The 25,291-nt window shown below is 39.9% G+C and overlaps 2 protein-coding genes, 1 long non-coding RNA gene, 1 other non-coding gene and 1 pseudogene across 4 annotated transcripts; 1 reads left to right on the forward strand and 4 right to left on the reverse strand.

Annotated features, from left to right (window-relative positions):
* Positions 1-895: 895 nt before the first annotated feature.
* Positions 896-3,443, reverse strand: LOC117202701 (uncharacterized; annotated as a pseudogene).
* Positions 3,081-3,946, reverse strand: LOC101274676 (histone H2A type 1-like). Its single transcript, XM_004273469.3, has one exon. It carries the CDS (start codon positions 3,938-3,940, stop codon positions 3,545-3,547), a length of 396 nt encoding a protein of 131 aa, XP_004273517.1. The 5' UTR covers positions 3,941-3,946; the 3' UTR covers positions 3,081-3,544.
* A 302-nt stretch (positions 3,947-4,248) lies between these two features.
* Positions 4,249-17,669, forward strand: LOC101274434 (histone H2B type 1-J-like). The gene is made up of 5 exons (XM_004273468.4): positions 4,249-4,646; positions 6,052-6,347; positions 6,718-6,791; positions 13,681-13,721; positions 13,856-17,669. The coding sequence occupies exon 1, from the start codon at positions 4,263-4,265 to the stop codon at positions 4,641-4,643; it is 381 nt and encodes a 126-aa protein (XP_004273516.1). The 5' UTR covers positions 4,249-4,262; the 3' UTR covers positions 4,644-4,646; positions 6,052-6,347; positions 6,718-6,791; positions 13,681-13,721; positions 13,856-17,669.
* Positions 17,670-20,819: 3,150 nt separating this feature from the next.
* On the reverse strand, positions 20,820-24,082 carry LOC125960322 (uncharacterized). The gene is made up of 3 exons (XR_007469895.1): positions 23,991-24,082; positions 22,452-22,526; positions 20,820-21,004 (listed from the first exon to the last, which is right to left on the reverse strand). It is a non-coding gene; the product is annotated as an uncharacterized LOC125960322 (long non-coding RNA).
* On the reverse strand, positions 21,185-21,266 carry TRNAS-GCU (transfer RNA serine (anticodon GCU)). Its single transcript has one exon. It is a non-coding gene; the product is annotated as a tRNA-Ser (tRNA).
* Positions 24,083-25,291: the final 1,209 nt, after the last annotated feature.

Here is a 25,291-nt window from a genome sequence, read left to right on the forward strand (position 1 = left end):
CTTTAAAACTTTTGTTTAGAAATATTCTCTGTGTATCATTTAAAATATAATGCATGAATTCAGGTTTTTTATATTAATACAGACAACAGTATACATCAACAAAATATTAGTATTTGGTGTTGGAGGGGAGCAGACTAGGCCACCCCAAAATACACCATTTAGCATAAGGATTATTTCGCTGAACTGAGGCGTTTGAGATGAAGCAGATCCAAGAAAATCTTCTTGCTTTCCTTCTGTTTCCCTAAAAGCAGGACACAGATTTACAGAGACGTCCCTCCTCCTCTCTTTCCCAGGAAGAACAAAGGTTAATCCTAGTAAACAACTTTAGACCCTTATCAATGGAGAAGGCATCAATTTAAATATGCCTAACAAAGTTTACCCTTGTTTCCCTGGTAACCTCCCCGTACCTGACCTCCCTACATCTCCATCTTTAGCGGCAGATGGTATTTAAGCTGGAGTTCTTTTTATTTGTTTTGTTTTGTTTTTTGGCCGCACCTCACAGCTTGCGGAATCTTAATTCCCTGACCAGGGATTGAACTCGAGACCTTGGCAGTGAAAGCCACCAGGGAATTCCCTGGAATTCTAAGGAACCTCTAGAGGTACTCATTTTTCCCTGCGTTTCTCCCATGTATAGATGAGGTATAGTTGTTAAGAAACTTGTTTTTCTCTTTCGAATTTGGCTTTTATTACAGGGCTTGTTACCCGAAAACTGGGTTCGCCTCTTGGTGGGTGTCGCACCAAAAGACAGAACCAAGCCAAAGATCAGGAGAAGGAAGAAAGAATTTATTACTACTTGCAGCAAGTAAGGAGAACACCGGGGATCTTCCCAAAGCAGTGTCTCCCTGAACAGCAAGACTGGGGAAGTTTTAAGCTAAGGGTACATGCATATTCATGAAGGGGCAAAATTATCGTTCCATTCTCCACCTAGGTGGGGGCCTTAGTTCCTGCAGAACTCAAAGACTGTATCAGATTTTTATCTATATCCCTTGAGGAGGAACTAGGGCTTTTATTGTTGAACTATTGTTTCTTGACTGCTTTTCCTTTGTTCCTGCACTCCCTTACTTTCCTTAAGATCATTGATTACTGAGACACGTTCAAGGGCAAGCATTAGATCACGCTTAGATCACAAAATGGCTTAGGCCAAAATGGCTTCTCTTATGTAAATAAAGCCATTCCTGGGAATTACCCGGTGGTCCAGTGGTTAGGATTCCACGCTTTCACTGCCAAGAGCCCGGGTTCAATCCCTGGTCAGGTGCGGGGACCCCCTAACCTATCTGCTTACAGGCTCTCAGCCAAAAACTCAGAAGGGTGGAGGAAAAAGTATGTTTTTTCCCTACAATTGGAAGACATATTTAAAGACAGAACAATTGAATAATGAATGAAATCATTTGGGTTACGTAACTTCTAAAAAGCCTATGAAAAGTCAAATATTTTACTGTTTTTTGGTGGGTCATTTGAGTGTGTAGCATTGTTAGATATTGTTGTTGGCATTTCTTTTTATTTCAAGAAGTCTTATTTATACTAGGATTGGAAGAAGTTCTATTTTAAGTACAAAAAACAAAGACAATAAAAGGGTATGAATAATTATATGAGATATTAGAAGACTTAAGTGCTAAAGAAATTCCAGCTATGAAGAGGCAGTTTCAGTGAAAAATCATAATTAAGTTGCAAAAGAATGGGTTAGATTGGCCAAATCTTACAGCAACGGTTTTTCACCTGGGATCCATATATGCCACAATGCCTCTGAGGATAAAAATCAGCAGAATGTGGATGGGGCGGTGGCGGTAGTGGTGAGGGGGGAAGTCCATGAGTTTAGATGGAGAAAAATATATATTTTAATTAAACTTTAACTGAACATTGGCATTTCACTTTATTATGAATTTAGGCCTCAAACCTCAGTACCTGTTACTTTGTTACCCAGTGGAAATCACAGATGTTTCATTTTTCATAACAATTGCTGCGTTATCTTAAACCATCTTTTATACTTATCTTATTACTGATGGCAGTTAGGCTCCCCAAAAGATTGCGTTATGTACTGTGTTAATTATATAAGTGCATATGTCACTCTATCAAATTTACTATTAAAAATACTTTGATAACTGTAATGTAATAAATTTTTTTGCAACTTTTGCATTTTGTACACTTAAAACATTCTGAGAAGTTTCCACTTAGTCACCACACAGCCAAAGGTGTTCACAATATTCAAGAAAAAAAAAGTTAACGTCTTTTATTTTGAGATGACATCAATTAAAAGAGTTCAGTGAGTGGAGAGTAAGAGGCTAGATTCTGCAACCTAGGCAGTAAAAACCATTGGCAGGGGTATTCCTTATTTGGTTACAGCAACAGAAGTTACTTGTCATGTCACATCAAATAACTCTTTCAAAGGTAACCCTATCAGCTTTGCTGACTTGGTTTCTGTCAGGAGCCCACAACACACTACATTTCTCCACTACTTACCAACTACTTTGTCGAACCATATCATAATCCTCTATATTATTTTCCTTACCCCACACTTACTTTAAGTCTACGAGGCAGAAGTTTAAGTCTGCGTGATTGGCAACACTTTACATTTCAACAGCAATAGTTATGGAAAACATTTCCTCAAATGTCTTGATAGGTTTAAAGTTTGTTAGAAATAACTAACCTGTCAAGTTCTCCTGAGGCAACAGCATTTGAGATTTAGGCCGCAACCCAAATATGAGAAACCTTTCTCGTGCTCCAGAGTGGTGTCACATCTACAGATGTAATCCCAATATTTTAACGTAGCAACATTGCCTCGTGGCACATGTACTGTTAGGGAAAACGTATGTGGCTGACAGTATTTGGGTGAGGGAGACTATCGTGCCACGAAGCTCTCCGTTGATCTGTAGGGGAACTGGATGTCCTTGGGCATGATGGTGACGCGCTTGGCGTGATGACACACAAGTTGGTGTCCTCGAAGAGCCCCACCAGGTAGGCCTCGCACGTCTCCTGCAGCGCCATCACGGCCGAGCTCTGGAAGCGCAGGTGGGTCTTGAAGTCCTGAGCGACCTCGCGCACCAGGCGCTGGAACGGCAGCTTGCGGATCAGCAGCTCCGTGGACTTCTGGTAGCGGCGGATCTCGCGCAGGGCCACCGTGCCGGGCAGGTAGCGGTGCGGCTTCTTCACGCCGCCCGTGGCCGGCACGCTGCCGCAGGCCGCCTGGTCAGGCCCTTGCTGCACCGTCTGCTAAATTCGAGTCAGGGTAGTGCTTCTTTTGTACCAAAATATTTCAGAAACTGACGCTAATGGTCACCCGTGGACGCACACTTATTAAGGATTAGCGATAAAGTCCTAAGTCCGTAGATAATCACTGCAGCGAACTTTCTTTAAAACGTGATAAAGTTTTTCTTACTTTGCTTTCAACAAAGCAGAGGATGGGAAAGTGACTCAGGCTTTTATTAAATCTCACTACCCCTTTTCATCGTCCAACGTAACAAATGTTAAAACTCTTTTACAGAAAATATGGGTGGCCCTGAGAAGAGCCTTTGGTTTGAATTTATCCGAGCTGCTATAATCTAGGCAATTACTTGCCCTTGGCCTTGTGGTGGCTCTCGGTCTTTTTGGGCAGCAGCACGGCCTGGATATTGGGCAGTACGCCACCCTGAGCGATGGTGACTTTGCCGAGCAGCTTGTTGAGCTCCTCGTCGTTACGGATGGCCAGCTGCAGATGACGCGGAATGATACGCGTCTTCTTGTTGTCGCGAGCCGCGTTGCCCGCCAGCTCCAGGATCTCCGCGGTCAGGTACTCCAGCACCGCCGCCAGGTACACCGGGGCGCCGGCCCCGACACGCTCGGCGTAGTTGCCCCTGCGGAGCAGGCGGTGCACTCGGCCCACAGGAAACTGCAGCCCCGCCCGTGAAGAGCGAGTCTTGGCCTTGGCGCGAGCTTTCCCGCCTTGCTTGCCTCGTCCAGACATCATGAAACCAACCACAACTCAGAAGTCTTTCAGAACGAAAGCGTAGGGGCTGCACTTCTTATAACCCTTATTGGGCGCGATAAAAGAGGTATGTCATTGGTTAGGATTGTGGCTTCATTTTAACCAATGGGAAGGCGGCAGTAGGATTCTTGCGTTGTGATTGGGTAGAACTAATTTCTTACGGCTTCTTAAACAGCCACCAATCAGACACAAGACTTTAACTTATCACCTTATTTGCATAAGAGTTTCTATATAAAAGGGACACATCGTATATTTTGCCACGCTATCTCTCTTTCTCTTAAATTCTTTTGAGTTGCTTTTCATCATGCCGGAAGCAGCTAAATCTGCTCCTGCTCCGAAAAAGGGCTCCAAGAAGGCGGTAACTAAGGCACAGAAGAAAGATGGTAAGAAGCGCAAACGCAGCCGCAAGGAGAGTTATTCCATCTATGTGTACAAAGTGCTGAAGCAGGTCCATCCGGACACCGGTATCTCGTCTAAGGCCATGGGCATCATGAACTCGTTCGTCAACGACATCTTCGAGCGCATCGCGGGCGAGGCGTCGCGCCTGGCGCATTACAACAAGCGTTCGACCATCACATCCAGGGAGATCCAAACGGCCGTGCGCTTGCTGCTGCCCGGGGAGCTGGCCAAGCACGCCGTGTCCGAGGGCACCAAGGCTGTCACCAAGTACACCAGCGCCAAGTAAACAGTGAGTTGGCTGCAAACAATTTAACGGCTCTTTTAAGAGCCACCATATGCTCAATAGAGAGAGCTGGTGCTGGTTTTGTTTCTGCGCTGGGCCTTCGTAGCTCATTACAGTATTTAGTCTGCGAAGTAGAGCAATTACTGAACAGTCCTTTAGGACTTTACTGTCACGGTAAGCTTGAGATACGCTAACCTCAAAAATGTTACCTGACCCTGGCAAAGCTCTGGAACTCCTTGTAACCCTGCCCTGGCCTTTTCATTGTCGTTTAGGTACTTCGTATATTTAAAAGGGTTCAGGTACCAGTTGTTACCATTTAGGGTTAAGTAACGAGGGAGGAGTTAATTTTTAAATTCGTAATAAATCCAAATACTCATGGCTCTGGGACAAAGAATTGGATTCCTGCGGGGTGCAGAGATTGCGCGGGCAGTTTAAATTTGCCCGGGTGCCCGCTCTTTCCCTCCATGGCCTGATTGGTTGCCGGCATCCAGGAAGAGACCGGGGCTTTCGGTGCGCGGGAGGAATCCACTTCCTGCTTCTCAGTCTAGCACACAGAAGCTCTTTAATAAACATTTTCGGGTAGTTCCTGCTTTTTTCATTTTTGTCTTTTTCTTAGTGCATTTTCCCTTTCGAGAATGAGATTTAATTAAAAATCAAAATTTTCTTTGGAGAGAAGGGAACTTGGTGGACGTGATTTTCAGCCTGAGAAATACCAGCGCTTTATTTCTAATTAGAATATTGCTTTCGTTTTGCCCTATATCCATATAATAGGAAACATTGCAAGACTAAACATGACTATTTGGGGTCCGATGAAGGCGAGAAGCTTGAGGGCGTTTATCTCAAACTTTTTTCTGAAAAAAAATCCGTTTCTATTTTAAAGTTGCTTTGGTTGGTATTTTTAATGCTATTTTAACTTTGCCTGGAACCAGTGAAGAAAAACAAATTCCGCGTCGTTCAGGTTGTTATAAATGAGAACCAGGCACTCAACAAACAGTGCGTCTCTATATTACGGTTGTTTAAAATTACGTGTCTCTTTTAGGTCAAAAGCCATTATCTATAAAGTTTGGAAGCTTCCACTATGGCTGATTTTTATTTAGGTCGTGATTTTCAATGAATTTAATTTACGTAAATAAGTTACCTAATTTATCTAAAATGGATCTAAATTTATCATAGTAATAATGTCTAAAAGCAATTAATATTTGTTAAATCCACTGTCAAATGTACTCTTCCCCTTTGTTGACCCAAAGCCTACCCATGTTTCAACGCCCACTTCAGCCTTGCCTGCCCTCTGAAATTTCTTCCCTTTTTTGAGCTTTTTCTAACAGCTTGTCCAGAATTTGGAAACTGCCTCCATAGTGTCTCATATCTATTTGAGTTACTACTAACTGGCTTGTTGTGTGTTTCCATATAGAGAATGTACACTCATCATGACATGAAAAATAAAGAAAGGAAGAAAGAAAAAAAGTTATTTTCTTTCACCATCTCCATCCCACACTAATGGTAACCGAGTCCTGTAAATAAACGGAACATAAATGATTTTTGTTTCTTGTTGTGTCATGTGTCACGTTAGCCTCCCATCTTCTCCATTAATCCAAATAATTAGATGATAATTTCCAAGCTAAATACTTTTTTGGTTGTTTCTTTGTCTTTTAGTGTATAGCAATCAGAATAAAATCTGTGGAAGAAGGAGAGGGATTGGAATAGAAGGTGAGTCATCCTTTATCCCCAGATGAAAATTCATAAAGACTAAATTTTTGAAAACTATAAAGTTGAAAAGTCCCAGCCAATTCTCCTATTACGCAGAAAATTAAACTGCCTAAGAGATATATAAACCAGGTAAATAAATCAAATCTTCATCTTTGGGCCTGTTTGCACCTTGATGGAATTCCCTTATGAGTAAGGGGAGGATTTACTCCTTTGCTTGAAAAACCAAATGCTATCAGTTTATCTCATCGTTCAAGGCTAAACTAACACAGTATGTCATTTGAAAAAATGTACGTTGTGGTGTATTTTATCACAAAAGAAATAGACATTTGTTGCTCACAATACTTAGAACTAACTGCCAGGTCTTCCCCAGAGGTCACAAATCAGGATGATGCCTTGACTATTGCCTTAGATGAACCAGCTGGTTGTAAAGGACTTTTTTTCAAGGTACATTAAATGATTATATTTCCTTTTCTACTGTACACATATTTCTTTCTAAACTAATCTACAACGCTTATTGAAATCAAGGCACCCATTCCCTCAGAAGTTAATAGAGACACACTGACAGAGTCTGTCGAAAGATTAGTGGCTCTATATGTAGATGCCATGCAGATATCTGTTCTTCAATTATAACTTTATCTTTGTTATGTTAAAGTTAATTTCATCATAATACAAATTCCTGTTAATTTTATTTTCAATTGTTGATGATATATGGAAAATACTCAATTAGTAATAACTACATTTACAAACTATCCATTGAGTTCAATAAATTTTGTCCTGGATGAGGCAGGGATTTGTCTTCAATGAGGTAGACACTTATTCTAGATGTGGATGTGCTTCACTTTCTCTTATGTTGTTGCTAGCAAGACTATCTGTGGACTTAATGAATCATTTATACCTCACATCTCACAGCATTTTTTTAACTGATCTCAATACATTATAGAGAAAAAGTAAGGCAATGTACAAATGGCAATGAGACTTCCTGCAGGCTTTTTTTTTTAACATCTTTATTGGAGTATAATTGCTTTACAATGGTGTGTTAGTTTCTGCTTTATAACAAAGTGAATCAGTTATACATATACATATGTCCCCATATCTCTTCCCTCTTGCATCTCCCTCCCTCCCACCCTCCCTATCCCACCCCTCTAGGTGGTCACAAAGCACCATGCTGATCTCCCTGTGCTATGTGGCTGCTTCCCACTAGCTATCTATTTTATGTTTGATAGTGTATATATGTCCATGCCACTCTCACTTTGTCCCAACTTCCCCCTCCCTGTATCCTCAAGTCCATTCTCTAGTAGGTCTGCATCTTTATTCCCATCTTGCCCCAGGTTCTTCATGACCATTTTTTTTTTTTTTTTTTTTTTAGATTTCATATATATGTGTTAGCATACGGTATTTGTTTTTCTCTTTCTGACTTACTTCACTCTGTATGGCAGTCTCTAGGTCCATCCACCTCACTACAAATAACTCAGTTTCGTTCTTTTTTATGGCTGAGTAATATTCTATTTTATATATGTTCCACATCACCTTTATTCATTCATCTGTTGATGGACACTTCTGTTGCTTCCATGTCCTGGCTATTGTAAATAGAGTGGTAATAAACATTTTGGTACATGACTTCTTTTGAATTATGGTTTTCTCAGGGTATATGCCCAGTAGTGGGATTGCTGGGTCATATTGTAGTTCTATTTTTAGTTTTTTAAGGAATGTCCATACTGTTCTCCATAGTGGCTGTATCAATTTACATTCTCACCAACAGTGCAAGAGGGTTCCCTTTTCTCCACACCCTCTCTAGCATTTATTGTTTGTAGATTTTTTGATGATGGCCATTCTGACAGTTATGAGATGGTATCTCATTGTACTTTTGATTTGCAAATCTCTAGTGATTAATGGTGTTGAGCATTCTTTCATGTGTCTGTTGGCAATCTGTATATCTTCTTTGGAGAAATGTCTATTTAGGTTTTCTGCCCATTTTTGGATTGGGTTGGGTTTTTTTGTTTCTTTGTTTGTTTTTTTAATGTTGAGCTGCATGAGCTGCTTGTAAATTTTGGAGATTAATCCTTTGTCAGTTGCTTCATTTGCAAATATTTTCTCCCATTCTGAAGGTTGTCTTTTCGTCTTGTTTATGGTTTCCTTTGCTGTGCAAAAGCTTTGAAGTTTCATTAGGTCCCATTTGTTTATTTTTATTTTTATTTCTATTTCTCTAGGAGGTGTGTCAAAAAGGATCTTCCTGTGATTTATGTCATAGAGTGTTCTGCCTATGTTTTCCTCTAAGAGTTTGATGGTGTCTGGCCTTACATTTAGGTCTTTAATCCATTTTGAGTTTATTTTTGTGTATGGTGTTAGGGAGTGTTCTAATTTCATTCTATCACATGTAGCTGTCCAGTTTTCCCAGCACCACTTATTGAAGAGGCTGTCTTTTCTCCACTGTATATTCTTGCCTCCTTTATCACAGATAAGGTGACCATATGTGCGTGGGCTTATCTCTGGGCTTTCTATCCTGTTCCATTGATCTATATTTCTGTTTCTGTGCCAGTACCATACTGTCTTGATTCTTCCAATCCAAGAACATGGTATATCTCTCCATCTATTTGTATCATCTTTAATTTCTTTCATCAGTGTCTTATAATTTTCTGCATACAGGTCTTTTGTCTCCTTAGGTAGGTTTATTCCTAGATATTTTATTCTTTTTGTTGCAATGGTAAATGGGAGTGTTTTCTTAATTTCACTTTCAGATTTTTCATCATTAGTGTATAGGAATGCAAGAGATTTCTGTGCATTAATTTTGTATCCTGCTACTTTACCAAGTTCATTGATTAGCTCTAGTAGTTTTCTGGTACCATCTTTAGGATTCTCTATGTATAGTATCATGTCATCTGCAAACAGTGACAGCTCTACTTCTTCTTTTCCAATTTGGATTCCTTTTATTTCTTTTTCTTCTCTAATTGCTGTGGCTAAAACTTCCAAAACTATGTTGAATAATAGTGGTGATAGTGGGCAACCTTGTCTTGTTCCTGATCTTAGTGGAAATGGTTTCAGTTTTTCACCATTGAGGACGATGTTGGCTGTGGGTTTGTCATATATGGCCTTTATTATGTTGAGGTAATTTCCCTCTGTGCCTACTTTCTGGAGGGTTTTTATTATAAATGGATGTTGAATTTTGTCGAAAGCTTTCCCTGCATCTACTGAGATGATCATATGGTTTTTCTCCTTCAGTTTGTTAATATGGTTTATCACATTGATTGATTTGTGCATATTGAAGTATCCTTGCATTCCTGGGATAAACCCCACTTGATCATAGTGTATGATCCTTTTAATGTGCTGTTGGGTTCTGTTTGCTAGTATTTTGTTGAGGATTTTTGCATCTATGTTCATCAGCGATATTGGCCTGTAGTTTTCTTTCTTTGTGACATCTTTGTCTGGTTTTGATATCAGAGTGATGGTGGCCTCATAGAATGAGTTTGGGAGTGTTCCTCCCTCTGCTATATTTTGGAAGAGTTTGAGAAGGATAGGTTTTAGCTGTTCTCTAAATGTTTGATAGAATTCACCTGTGAAGCCATCTGGTCCGGGGCTTTTGTTTGTTGGAAGATTTTAAATCACAGTTTCAATTTCAGTGCTTGTGATTGGTCTGTTCATATTTTCTATTTCTTCCTGGTTCAGTCTCGGAATGTTGTGCTTTTCTAAGAATTGGTCCATTTCTTCCAGATTATCCATTTTATTGGCATAGAGTTGCTTGTAGTAATCTCTCATGATCCTTTGTATTTCTGTCGTGGCAGTTGTTACTTCTCCTTTTTCATTTCTAATTCTATTGATTTGAGTCTTCTCCCTTTTTTTCTTGATGCAACTGGCTAATGGTTTATCAATTTTTATCTTCTCAAAGAACCAGCTTTTAGTTTTATTGATCTTTGCTATCATTTCCTTCATTTCTTTTTCATTTATTTCTGATCTGATCTTTATGATTTCTTTCCTTCTGCTAACTTTGGGGTTTTTTTGTTCTTCTTTCTCTAATTGCTTTAGGTGCACGGTAGGTTGTTTATTTGAGGTGTTTCTTGTTAAGGTAGGATTGTATTGCTATAAACTTCCCTCTTCAAAATGCTTTTGCTGCATCCCATAGGTTTTGGGTCGTCGTGTTTTCATTGTCATTTGTTTCTAGGTATTTTTTTATTTCTTCTTTGATTTCTTCAGTGATCTCTTCGTTATTAAGTAGTGTGTTGTTTAGCCTCCATGTATTTGTATTTCTTACAGATTTTTTCCTGTAATTGATGTCTAGTCTCATAGCGTTGTGGTCAGAAAAGATACTTGATACGATTTCAATTTTCTTAAATTTACCAAGGCTTGATTTGTGACCCAAGGTATGGTCTATCCTGGAGAACGTTCCATGAGCACTTGAGAAGAATGTGTATTCTGTTGCTTTTGGATGGAATGTCCTATAAATATCAATTAAGTCCATCTTGTTTAATGTATCATTTAAAGCTTGTGTTTCCTTATTTATTTTCGTTTTGAATGATCTTTCCATTGGTGAAAGTGGGGTGTTAAAGTCCCCTACTATGATTGTGTTACTGTCGATTTCCCATTTTATGGCTGTTAGTATTTGCCTTATGTATTGAGGTGCTCCTATGTTGGGTCCATAAATATTTACAATTGTTATATCTCCTTCTTGGATCGATCCATTGATCATTATGTAGTGTCCTTCTTTGTCTCTTGTAATAGTCTTTGTTTTAAAGTCTATTTTGTCTGATATGAGAATTGCTACTCCAGCTTTCTTTTGATTTCCATTTGCATGGAATATCTTTTTCCATCTCCTCACTTTCAATCTGTATGTGTCCCTAGGTCTGAAGTCGGTCTCTTGTAGACAGCATATATACAGCTCTTGTTTTTGTATCCATGCAGCCAATCTATGTCTTTTGGTTGGAGCATTTAATCCAGTTACATTTAAGGTAATTATCGATATGTATGTTCCTATTTTACTGCAGTCTTAATGTGTACCACATCCTTCGTTGATAAAGAAGCAGCCTTATCAATTATTGGGAGACTCAAAGTGGCACCTAGCAGTTTTACTGGAGTTCTGTTCAACTGGATACTGTATGTGTGCTGAATAGTGACAAAGAATTGGTGTAATTTCTCCCCTTGTCAAAACACATGTGTTAAAGAACTAAGAGGTAGGGCTTCCCTGGTGGCACAGTGGTCGAGAATCTGCCTGCCAATACAGGGAACATGGGTTCGAGCCCTGGTCTGGGAAGATCCCACATGCCGTGGAGCAACTAGGCCCGTGAGCCACAACTACTGAGCCTGCGTGTCTGGAGCCTGTGCTCCGCAACAAAAGGCCGCGATAGTGAGAGGCCCGCGCACCGCGATGAAGAGTGGCCCCTGCTTGCCACAACTAGAGAAAGCCCTCGCACAGAAATGAAGACGCAATACAGCAAAATTAATTAATTAATTAATTAACTCCTACCCCCAACATCTTCTTTAAAACAAAACAAAACTAAACTAAGAGGTAGAAATGGAGTGGTACCACTGCTATTACACTTACTTAATTACCAACTTGAAAAAGTTTCACTTTCCATCCTTGCATCTCTGCTGTGTTTATTTTACTTTTTTTTTTAAAGACGTTTTAGTATCCAAAGGAGGACTAACAAAATCAGGTAATTTCAGTCAAAATCCTAGTTTTGGAATTTGGAAGTTAATTCTAACATTTATTTGAGGATCAAAAGGGTAAAAAATAAATCCAAGAAACTCCTGATGAGGTAGAATATGATTTAGTGATAAAAAAAGAGTCATATAGCTATAATACTGGGTGGTATTGCACAGAAATGAACACATTTACCAGCTGAATTAGATAGAAAGGCAAAGATCATATCTAATTTTTTGTTGAATCTTTAGAAATGAAAATGGTGAGGTAAGTGAGGAAAAGATAAGCTGTTCAAAAATTTATCAGGACAATTGGTTACCCACAGAGGAAAAAAGACCCTTAAATGTAAAAGGAAAACCATTAAGCCTTTTTAAAAGGTAAGCTAAGAAAATATCTCACAGTACCAAAGGATTTCTTAAACAAGAAACAAAAGTTCTAACCATGAAGATAAGAGTGTTATGTTACACTTCATTAGAGGAGGTACTTTCTTTTTAAATTATTTTGCAGCATCAAGACTTCTATGTTCTTTCTTAATTTGGGAAGGACAGAATATTAGTGAATATCAATTTTAAATGAGGAAAGAGTTGAAAAGTCTATTTCTACTAAAATCTGACCTTGACCTCACTCAAGGTCAGATTTTAGTAGGTTCAAACCTTTCTTCTCTTCATTCTACTTTCTAATTCAGAATAGTTAAAGTGTTAAGATGTCTTTTCTTATTTTGTCTATAGAGAAAACAAGTCATTTTTTTATCATATAAGAAACTAAGATTTTCAGAATAAAAGAATTTCAATTATAACCTTAAAGATGTTAAGTTAAAAAAAAAATGGTACTGATGAACCTAGTGGCAGGGCAGGAATAAAGACGTAGACATAGAGAATGGACTTGAGGACACAGTGGGGAGGGGGAAGTTGGGGCGAAGTGAGAGTAGCATTGACATATATACATTAAAAAATGTAAAATAGTGAGCTAGTGGAAAGCGGCAGCATAGCACAGGGAGATCAGCTCGGTGCTTTGCGATGACCTAGAGGGGTGAGATAGGGAGGGTGGGTGGGAGGCTCAAGAGGGAGGGGATATGGGGATATGTGTATGCATATGGCTGATTCACTTTGTTGTACAACAGTAACTAACACAGTATTGTGAAGCAATTATACTCCAATAAAAATCTATTTAAAAATGTTAAGTAAAAAACACTTTTGACTTAAATTTGAATGGAAAATATCAGTATGATCTTTTTTTTTTTTTTTCCTTTTAAGAAAACCCTTATTTCCCCCAACACTTTTCAGAGAAAAGGTCTGCAAGCAATGACCACCCATGGACAATGAGCATTCCCATCACCCAGATTATAGTTTCTCAACTCCTTTTCCAAAGAGCAAACTCAGATTTGGTTAAATGTCATGAATTAAAATAGATTTAAAAGACACAATAACCAAATACCATTTGTAGATCTAATGGAATACCATTCAGACAAAATCATTGTAAAAAAATATTTGAGGCCATTGAGGATTTTTTTTTTTAGTACTAGATATTGGATGATGTTAAAAATCACTTAGAATTTTTCTTAGGTGAGAAAATCTTGTATTTTATTTAACTCTGTATCCATTAGGATGTTTGTGAAAATATTCATGATTGAAAAAAATATGTTTATGATTTCTTTACACTGCTACCCTCTCCCACAATTTACACCTGGATAATGAAACAAAGCAGATGTTAGTAATTGTTGAAGCATGTCTGATGGACACCTGGAGGTACGTTTTCGTGTACTTTGGGGTATACTTCAAGACGTCCATAATCCTTTCCCCGCTTCCCTCCCCCTTACCCCCCCCCAAAAAAAAAGGTTTCAAAAAAGCTGGCCCAATTAACGAAGATAATTCTCTTTCAGTCAACAAGGGGTGACAATGAGAGGAATCAAGTGCTGGCAAAGAGAAATTCCGGCAACTGAACTAAGGGAACAAGAAGGCCATTTGCACAAGGGAGGAGCTCATAGCAGCAGCGGTCCCCTCCTCCCATCTCCCAGGCTCGACAAACAAGAAACGCTATTGCCATCTTGTGGCCCTTTAAGAAAATGTAGCTAATATTGTTTTGTGGTTTCTACTAGGCAGTCCATTGCTAGGGTTTAATAATTGCATATATAAATAATACAATAAACAATCCTATTTCAAACACAGTCCTCATCTGCCCAGTTCCCCCATCAATAACAAAGAACCACGTTTATTAGTTTCCTGTGTACCCATCTGGAATTTCTTTATACAAACACAAATATGTAAGTGTGGATTCTATTCTGTCTCCATTAACATAAATGGCCAATGGCTATATTCCTCTCACGGTTCTGCCCCTTGCTTTTCTCATTATCTAGCTTGGAGTTCTTTCCTATTAGTAAGTAGAGTGGCTGAAACTTCTCAGCAGGTGCACCTGAGCCAGTGACCCTAGGAGGGTAACCTGAGGCCAAACATTTTCCTACACTGGCTGCATCTTCCCTGAAAATAAGCCTGATGCTTATTTGAGAGGAAGCCTGGGACTCTTCGATGAACCTGGTCCAGAAAGCTCTGGGGTGGCTGAATTCCTGTTCCCTTCCTGAGATAGGACTTCCATGCTTTGTAATAAGGGACATTGAGGTCCTGATGCAAGTATTCATCTTGTCAGTGAGGCCTTCTTTGACTGTCATCTTTAATAATTAAGCCACCCCATGCAAATTTCCTATCCGTATTACTATATTTTTCTTCATAATACGTATCAAGATCTGGCATGCTATATACTCTACTTATTCTTTTGCTTATAATCTTCACCATACTGCCCTCTTCACTAGAATGTAAGTCCCTTGAGAGATGTATTTTTCTGCTTCGGTCTACTTTGATCACTACTGTATCCCCAAGCTTCTAGAACGGTGCCTGGCACAAAGTATATCTGTATAAAGTAATATTCCTTGGCTCCACTGCTGTTATGGGAGACCCTCAAAGAATTTTCTTTACTTCCTTGGGTGTAAAGAAAGTAAAGAAAAACCAGTATATATATGTATTATCATACATGTAAGAATGCAGGAACATGTATTGATGACAATAACATATACTTTGAACCAAAAGATGCAGAATGGTGGAATGGTATGTTTTAGGAATCAGTCCAGATGTGAGTTTTTTCCAAGCAACTTCACCAAAACCATATAATGGGGTGCATTTTTTTTTTTTTTTTTTTTTCTGTACGCAGGCCTCTCACTGTTGTGGCCTCTCCCGTTGCGGAGCACAGGCTCCGGACGCGCAGGCTCAGCGGCCATGGCTCACGAGCCTAGCCGCTCCGCGGCATGTGGTATATTCCCGGACCGGGGCACGAACCCGTGTCCCCTGCCTCAGCAGGCGGACTCTCAAACACTGCGCCAACAGGAAAGCCCTGGGGTGCATTTTCTTTAAGAGCGTCTCTATAATCATTTTCTAGAAAGTATAGTTATCTGAATTAACGTTTTTATATGAAGAACATAATGTCTTTGTGGTTTTAAAGACAACTGTGAAATAAAATTGTTTCACCTGCTGAAAAAAAGAGAAATCCTTCTTTGGGATTCAGCAGATCAAAGACAAACTGTCTTCACTTCCTGCCATTCTCTGAGGGCTCCTTCTGGTGACTCCCAGTTTTCTCTCCCCTGCAAAAACCTTTGCTTTTGTTAAAACTCGGATTGCTGCTTCTTCATAAATTTTTTTCATTAATGATTATTGGTACATACATTATTTTATTTTATTTTTATATGCCAAATAAGGCAAGTGACACATTGTGTCACATCAAGATAGTCTGCCCTCTCTGAATTTCAAACTTAGCGTCATTCTGTCAGGAAAGACATGCAGCCTGGTTGGTTTCAGGGGTAGCGGTTAACAGGAAATGACAAATCTCCCTCCCCTCAAAGTACTGTTTTCTGAATTAACATTTCTCCCAGTAGAGAAACACTGGTGTCTGAGGACTTCTCCACATGGGCCAAGGCTCCCATTTCACCCCTGCAGTTAGAGGGACCGAGCACTAGAGGGCGGTGCTGTCGATGCCATTCGCAGCTCATCCAGCGGTAGGACCCTGTGGACTTCTGAGTGGAGACAGTTGTGTTCGCATTTGGCTAGTCTTTTTTCTTCACCTGCTCCGATTTTCTCAAACTCCCTTGCCTTCCGAAATTTCAATCACTGTTTCACTGCCCATCGTCTCCTCTCTGGCCATAGTAGATGGAGTATTCTATCTAGTCCAACCAATGAAGGGACGAATTACTGCCAAACTTGCCTCCAGCCTAAACGCCTTTAAATCTGCACTTGGAACCACGTGGCCTGAGATCCTCTTCAAAATACCATCAAAAGGACCTCATAGCAATAATCGCCACTATCTATTCAGTGCTGTGTACCACAGAAAGATAAAAATCGAATTACTCACATTGTTTTATTTAATCTAATTTAATTTATTCATGAACATATATCATTACCCCCTTTTTAGACGTGAAGCTGAGGCTCAGGGGAAAATTAATTCAAGTCACATGGTTGGTAAGTGGCAAAGCCAGTACTGGAAAGCAAATTTTTTTGACTCTAAAATGTGTGTTCTTTCTTCCATCTCAGCTCATGTTCTCTCCATGTTCCTTCTCCATGTGTCCTTGCAAGTTCTCTTAACACATATTTACAGGTTTGAGGATTCCTTCACCAGTTAAAGAGATATCCCCACCTCCGAGGGCTTGCCAGATCTTGTAGATTATTCCTGCACATTCTTTTTCTTTTCACTCATTCCTTCAGCCATTCGTGGTACATAGTACTGTAGAGGAAATGCTGTGTCACATATAGGCCACCTCTTACTTCAGAGGCTGATGGAAGGAACATGGCCCAGCATCTGGGGCCCTTCCGTGTTTGAATAGCTTCTGGTTTCTTCACCTCTAGTCACATCATCTTGTAATCTTTCTGACACAGCTAAAGAAGTGTACTTCAAAACTCAGTTTGAAATGTAACTCCTCTGCTCAAAGTTCTTCAGAAGATCTTCCATCCCCTTAATCTGAATTTCAAACCATTACTCAACATTATGTACAATTTTCGAGCTCACTAAAAATTCATTTCTATCCGGAATGAATGTTTTATACCCAATTAAACAAGTTCTTCTTTCCTCAGAGAGAAGTTCCCATTTCCATGCCTGCGGCCTCTTTTCTTGCCTCAGTTTTATTCTTTAATGCCCATTCTTGGTTCCTTTGATCTGATATATTGTTTTTCTCTAAACTCCCACAGCTTTTTTATTTATACTTGTTTTGTGTTTTTACTTTCCCACCATATATTTTTTAGGGGGTGCGTGTGGTTTCTTTTCTGAACATCTCCATCTCCCCAAGAGTAGTAACTATCACACTGTAACCTAGCACATTTTCAACACCTAGCTTGTAAACTTCAGTATTTGTTGATTTGTCCTGGAGAGTGGAAAGATCTGTGGTGTTTTTTTTGTTGTTGTTGTTTTTGTTGTTGTTTTAGAACAACTTTTTATAGATGTCAAGATAGGAAATGAAAAACAGCCAATTTGTATCTTTCCTTTTCCACAATTGACAGCTTCCTGTGTTCAGGCCTTGACAGTGTTTTGTACCAAGGAGCTTTGTCTTGATATGTTTCCTGCTCCAAACAATATGTGACTTAATGACAAATTCTAAAATTCTACTGGCATCCTCTTAAAAGTTGTCCATATGATGCATATCAAATAAATTAATTTTAATACAATATAGGGATTGTTTGTTGTGCATTCTACTGGTAAGCAAAAGGTGTTGGCTTCGAATCTGTACAGGAGTCTAGTACTGCCTGATACTCATTTCTTTCCACAAAACTGTTGCCCTGGATTGTCTCATTTGTTTTATTTAGGGGAGAGAGACAGAGAGAGAGAGAGAGAGAGAGGGAGGGAAAGGGAGGAGAAGAGAGAGAGAATGGGAAAGAGAAAGAGTCATCTAAATCGGAAAGGAAGTCCACCCCTGAAACTTTCCAGTTTTTCCCCATAGAACGCTTTTCCTCTAACTGGCGACTTGGAGATGGTTTTTTGCGAGGCAAGTCTGCCATCTCCCCAGGTTGCCGGCTTCCTAAATAAAGCATCTTTCTTTTTCCACCAATGCTTGTGTCTTGAACATTGACTTTTGAGCGATGAGCAGCCAAATATGAGTTCTGTTCCAGCTCCAGCCAGTAACATTCTGGCTGGTCTAAGGATTAAATGGACTTGAGACAGCTTAACAACAGAAGATCAAACCAAACTTTAATAACACGTATATGTGGGAGAGACCCAGGAAAACTGAGTAACTTGACAAAATGGTCAAAATCCTCATCTTAAATACCATTCTCAGCTAAAGACAAAAGAGGATGTTGGGGTAGTGGTTTGGTACTTCAGCGGGGAGGGAGGCAGTTAACATGGAGGTGGGAAAACATATGCTTGGTAAACAAATGTTCGCTAGGCCAGGCAGAGACAATGGGAAATAGAGTGAGTTCTGATCTCTATGCCCTGCCAAGTTTCCCACTGCCACAACTAGCCCAGATTTTTTTGTAGATACCTCTGGTGATAGCTCTAGTCTGGAACAGGCCTTTTATCTAAATTCTTTTAGGCAGTTAAGGAGGAGGCAACAAGGAAAACTCCCGGAGTCTTGTGTCTTAAAAATAATCAGCCTAAATGAATCCTCATGCCAAAGGGATGCACTTGGGCTGGCAAATTTGGCTCCCCTACAACATGTTTACCTTGTATATACATGGGAGATATCCAGGAAAACTGAGTACAACTCCCTGAAATGCCCCGAGCCACTACATTAAGTGCCATCTTCAGCTAAAGACAAAAGAAAGATGGTGGTGGCTGGGGACGTCAGTTACAGGAGGTTACCAGGAAAAACACAGTGCGCGAGGGTGATGTCCTTATGCACATTTAAGTCTGGTACTTTCTCCATTGATAAGAGTTTCTCTTCCTGGTAGGGATTCACCCTTACAAGTGGAGACTTCCCTTATAAATGTTAAGTTCCCTTTTAAAAGGGTAAAGTCTACTGTTTTTTAGTGCATCTCCTGTGTTTGTTTTCTTCTCAAAAATAATCAGCTCAAAATAATCCTTATGCCAAAGAGGCATATTTTGGGGTGGCGTATTCTGCTGCCCTTCCATTGGCTAGGGAAGAATCTGCTTCCAAGCCCCCTCAGATTGTTGGCAGAATTTATTTCCTTGCAGCTTTAGGACTGAGGGCACAGACTTCTTGCCAGTTGTTAGCTGGAAGTATCTTTCAGTTCTCAGGGGCTACCTGCACTTCCTAGAGGTGCCTGAAGCTCCTTGCCAAGTAGGCTTTCCCTCCTTGACCATTTACATCAAGAAGCCAGCAAGGATACTCTCTAGAGTGAATCAGCTAGCAAGAATGAGTCTTATATAGCTCAGTATAATCACAGGAATGATCCAATCATCTTTGCCATATTCTATTAGTTAAAGTAAGTCCCAGGTCCAACTCACACTCAAGGGGAGGACGTAGACAAAAGCCCAAACACCTGGATGTGGGGCTCATGGGAGGGGTCTGTCCACCACACACATAAAATGGATAAATCTCAGAATAATTAGGCTGAATGAAAGGAGTCAATCAAAGTAAAGTACATACTGAACTATATTTATACAAAACTTTAGAAAAAGCGAGTTAATCTATAGTGACAAAATGCAGATCAGTTGTCCTGTGGGGATTGGGGACAGAGGGGGCAGGAGAAAAGAATTACAGAAGGGGACAATGGCGCAGTGGTTGAGAGTCCACCTGCCAATGCAGGGGACACGGGTTTGTGCCCTGGTCCGGGAAGATACCACATGCCGCGGAGCGGCTGGGCCCGTAAGCCATGGCTGCTGAGCCTGCACGTCCGGAGCCACAATGGGAGAGGCCACAACAGTGAGAGGCCCATGTACCGCAAAAAAAAAAAAAAAAAAAGGGACAATGAGATTTTAGGGCTGATAGATAAGTTCACTATCTTGATTGGGATCATGGTTTCATGTGTTACATATGTCAAAATTCATTAAAATGTACTCTTTAAATATATGCAGTTCATCATATGCCAATTATACTTTAATAAAGCTGTTTTTTAAAATAAAAGCAAAAACTCAATTCTTTGGTCAACTTAAAATATAATAGGAAAAGGAAAATTTGCAATATACTTTCTTAAAATTAGTTATGAAAAGCCTACAAGTAAGGAACAAGAACTCTAGTTCACAAGTGGAAATGCATTAGAACCTGCGAAGTGCTCCCAGGAAAATTCGTCTGGTGTCCACTTGGTGGCTTGTGAGAGTCCCACCCTTTGTGTAGTCAAGGACGTCACTTCCTAGCAGGCTAAGAACATTAAATATGTGTACCTCAGGGAAAGAGGACACCCTTTCTTTCAGTTTGGGGTACTTTAGTGGCAATGTGGTAGAGTGAAGAGCATGTATGTAGCATCTATTACCCAAAAGAACAAATATTAATCTCAGAATGGGGTAAAATATTGCTTTATTGTTTCCTATTGATTCAACCTTCAGTTCATTTAAAGTTGGGCTCAGATAGGGTCCTACAAGTCACTCTTCCCAGACTTTCCGATCATCTCCCCTACCAAATCCTGGGACACTGTGTTCCTCTGGATCTCTCTAAACCATGCTTCTCCTTTCCATGTGGCCCTTACATGGGGCATCTTCATTTTCAAGTCCTCAGGGGTACAGGCTGGGAATGTCCAACCCAATCAATCTTCAGCAACAGGTTCTTGGTTCCATCCTTAAGCTGCATCCTGCCTGTGGCCTCTTGGAAAGAGGTTTGTGTGGTTGTCACTTGAAACTAACTTACCTCTGAATTTCTTAATGTTTAAAAAACTCGTGTACTCATCTCTTCAGTGCTATACATTTCTTCAATTTTGGTCAGTAGATTTGTTCTTGAGAATCTAAGTAATTGTAATTCTACCTTGGTGTGTTTGTCCTGTTGAATATCTTTTTGATGAATTTATTTTAATGCTAATTGTAGTAATGACTTCTAAAATGAGGGAATAGAGAGATCAGACTCCTGCTTCTACCACCTTCATCTGTCTTTCACTTTCTTCTCCTCCTCCACCTACATGAAGAAACTTTATCGAATATCAGAAGCCAATCAGCTATCACTGGGAACCATCAATAGGAAAATCCACACATATAACAGTTGGGAGTAGGGAAGGGAGGACAGGTTTCTCTTAGGTGGATTCAAAGTTCAGATCTGGACAGACGGATTTCTTTTCTCCTTAACAAAGGGCCAAGCCGACGAGGGTGGGATTCGAACCCACGCGTGCAGAGCACAATGGATTAGCAATCCATCGCCTTAACCACTCGGCCACCTCGTCCACTGACAGTGATCTCTGGCGTGCCTTATTTCAGTTTATACTAGGGAACTCGCTGGCTATCCCGGAGAGAAAGACGCTTAGGAGACGGCTTAGAGACGTCTGGGAGACGTGGAGGTGGCTAGCTTCCACACGAATGGACAAAGAACTGGGATGGAAAAGCTGCGACGGGGGCAAAAAACGGGCTTAGCTTTCCCAGGAGTCATAAAATTGGTTGAGACGTGGGAGAAACACATCTGCCTGGGCTTTCACTCCCAACCTGGGCTGAGCCAGTTTGCTGTCACCGTCCCTCGTCAGGGGAGCCTGGGCCTGCGGCCCGAGAGCGCGGCCGGCTGTCCGCAGGGGCAGAGGTTCCCAGAGCCGGTTCCACTGGAGTCGCTGTCAGGGGAACTGACGAATGTGGACTCCTAATTCGTGGTTAATAAGACAGTCTGGAAAATTAGACGACGGATCTGAATAGGGCTCAATTTCTATTCCGTGTTGTTGCCGCTTCTACAATACTTTCGGGTGACATTGCATAGAGAAGAATCTTTAACTTCGTGGGGCTCTCCTCCCGGGTCATCCGCATCTGAGGAACAATGAATTCTGTTTTCCTTCCAAATTCCTATGTGTTATTGAGTGGCTTTCTAGGGGAAATGTTTCCCAACTTTCATTCTATATTCCAAGGGATGAGATGCTAAAAATGTTGAGACTCACTTCTAGTGAGAAAATGATTCTGGGAAAGGGTGAAAAAAGCTATTTTAGCTGCTTTTTTTTTTGGTTTTTGATTGGTTTGTTTCATGGAATGAATAAAATGCACATGAAGGAACGAGGAGTAGGGACTAATTCTGACTAATCATAATGAATCATAAATGCCTGACAAAAGAAGGTAATATCGAAGGTGAGTCTTGAAGAGCAAATTTTCTAGAGGTGCAAAAAATGAGGGTGTCCCAGACTGAGGAAAGCACGTGATCAAAGGTGAGTAGTATCTAGAAAACTGTTGGAAATCACTGTGGCTGGAGCGTTGAAGCACGTGAGTGGCTGATCAGGAAACATCACTAAATCTGAGAATGGAAGGTAGTCATGAAGATTTTTCTTTTGAAGCCCAAGCAAATCAACCACAACAGGATGAACAACAGGAAACACAGGGGAAATCCTGTAGGAACGGATCCCTGCGGCATTTTCACACTCTAAGCTTAGGGACACTACCTTAGGTTGCTCTAACATCTTCTTGAGTGAAGACCACCCTTTGCTTGTCCCAAAGAATTAATCTCTCTTCTTAACCTGGAAAAGTCCTTATATTTTAGTGTTTGTTGCATTGTCCTGCCTGGATCTTCAACCTCAATTTAACCCACTTCCCTCCACCTTGCTTTCCATGCTTAGTCCAATTTATGGTTTTGTATCAAGAAGAATCTATTTCCTGTCTCTTCTGACAAGCCTATTTCCCTCACGGGGTGCTCTCGACCTTTTTCATTTTAACCTGGATAAATTTTTTTATCCATACCTGGTTCTCAGTTTAAAGCTTTTTTTTTTTTTTTTTTTTTTTTTTTTTTTTGTTACGAGGGCCCCTCAATGCAGTGGCCTCCCCCATTGCAGAGCACAGGCTCCGGACGCGCAGGCTCAGTGGCCATGGCTCACGGGCCCAGCTGCTCCGCAGCATGTGGGATCCTCCCGGACCGGGGCACGAACCCGCGTCCCCTGCATCAGCAGGCGGACTGCCAACCACTGCGCCACCAGGGAAGCCCCTAAAGCTTATTTTTTTAATTAAAAATTTAAAACCAAAGTTAACCACACATGTTTAAAAATATCAAGTAATTCAGAAATATGTGTATGTAAAAAAGTGTTCCTCTCCCTCTTTGGTAGAGGCAAAGATTTTCAGCCATTTGGCTTTTTGTTTGTGTTGTTGTTTCTGTTTTTACCAACATGTCTCCAAATATCATGCTATGGCAGAGATGGCTAGTTGCCATCAATATTTGTGCTTTCCTTCCAAGAAATGGAAATTTAGTAGAGTTCATAGCCACCCATGGGAAGATTACAATGCACAACTTTCCTTGATGTATGGTCATGTGGCCAATTTCTAAACTAGGGCATTAGAGCGAAAGTGGATGTAAAACTTCCAGGTTATGTCCAGAAGAGGAAAGAAATACCATTCACTTCTCTCTTCCTACTGTATCTGCTTGCTGGAAAAGGCAACATCATAGGAATGAAGGTGTCCTGAAATATAAAGAGATTGGACCCAGCACCCCATAGAAAGGAGGGATCCATGAGATAGAAGAATGGAACCAACATCCTGGAGCCAAAGTATCACCCTGCTCTTGATTATACCTTCAAACTATTACATGAGAGATCAGTAAACTTCTGCTTCCTTTAAGCTACTGTTCATTGGGGTCTTTGTTACAAAGATAAAACTGTATTCTAATTAATACTGATGCTTTTATTTCTACTTTTTGATTTTTTAAGTTTAGTATTTTCTATTGATTACCCCTTATACAAAAAGAAGATTCACTTCTCTTTTCTCACCTTAAACACCACCATATACAGATACAGATACTCTTCCTATCAAAGTTTCTTCCAAATATAATTATATCATAATGTGTATTGAATTAGTATCACTGTTCATATATTATGATTGGCAAATATCATTCACTGATCTCTCATGATGTTTTGTTTCCTGAACATTAGTTTTTTTCTCAAATTACCACAAATAACCATAAATTTTTGACAAAAGAAATTGGGTGTTTTTTATACTTGCTATACGGTTTTCATCTTGAGGTCTTCCTTCACCATCATCTGCATACTTTCTTCCCCTGGAGACCCCATTTCCCAAGTAAGTAGCTTCCTGAGAAAGAGTTTATTGGAGATAAGACTTTGGAATATTTGGGTATTGGAGAATATCTTTCAAGTTTCTCTAACACTTGATTGAATACTTGGTTGGGTATGGAATGCTAGGCTGGGGAATATTTTCTTTCTTCTAGCTTCCAGTATTGCTTTTGAGAATTACAAAGTCATTCTAATTACTATGCTTCATTTGCAATTAGTTTTTCTCTCTTTCAGGATGATTTCTTTGTCCTCAATGCTCTGAAATGTCTGAAAGATATGCCTTTGTATGTTTCTATTTTCATTCACTGTTCTGGGACCTCCATTACGTCATTAAATTTGGAAAATCATGTATTTCAGTTTGAGAAATTAGCTTGAATTTTTTGTTTCTAATTTTCTCATTTATGTGTTCTCTATTTTCTTGCTTTACCTTTTTTCTGGAGTTTCTTATTCTTGGATTTTAAACCTCCAGGATGTCTCCTCTACTTTTTTTAAAAAAAATTATTATTCTCTCCTAGTTACATTCTGTTTATACTTTTTAAATAGACTCTATATTTTTGGTAGTTTTAGGTTTACAGAAAAATTAATTCAAAAGTACAGAGTTAAAAAAAAAAAAAGTACAGAGTTCACACATACCTCCTCCCATCCCTCACAGCTTCTCCTATTATTTACATCTTATATTATTTTGGTACATTTGTTACAACTGATGAACCAATATTAATATATTATTATTAACATGATTCATGTTACGGTTTACTCTTCCCTTCAGACAGTCTATGCATTTTGACAAATGTATAATGACACGTACCCATCATTACTGCATCGTACAGAATAGTTACACTGCCCTGTGCTCCACGTCTTCATCCCTACAGCCCCCATAACCCTGAGAACTCCTGACATTTTGTTTCTATACTTTTACTTTTTCCAGAATGTCATATAGTTGGAATCATACAATATGGAGCCTTTCAAATTGGCTTCTTTCACTTAGTAATATGCTTTTAAATTTCCTTCATGTCCTTTTGTGGCTTGATAGCTAATTTCTTCTTATTACTGTATAATAGTCCATTGTACGATGTACCACGGTTTGTTTAGCCATTCATTTACTGAAGGACATTTTGGTTGTTTCCAAGTATTGACAGTTATCAATAAAGCTGCTATAAATATTCATGTGCAGGTTTTTTTGTGGACATAAGTTTTCAACTCATTTGGGTATATACCAAGGAGCATGACTG

This window comes from Orcinus orca, chromosome 10 (genome assembly GCF_937001465.1).
Source record: "Orcinus orca chromosome 10, mOrcOrc1.1, whole genome shotgun sequence".
NCBI classification, from domain to species: domain Eukaryota; kingdom Metazoa; phylum Chordata; class Mammalia; order Artiodactyla; family Delphinidae; genus Orcinus; species Orcinus orca.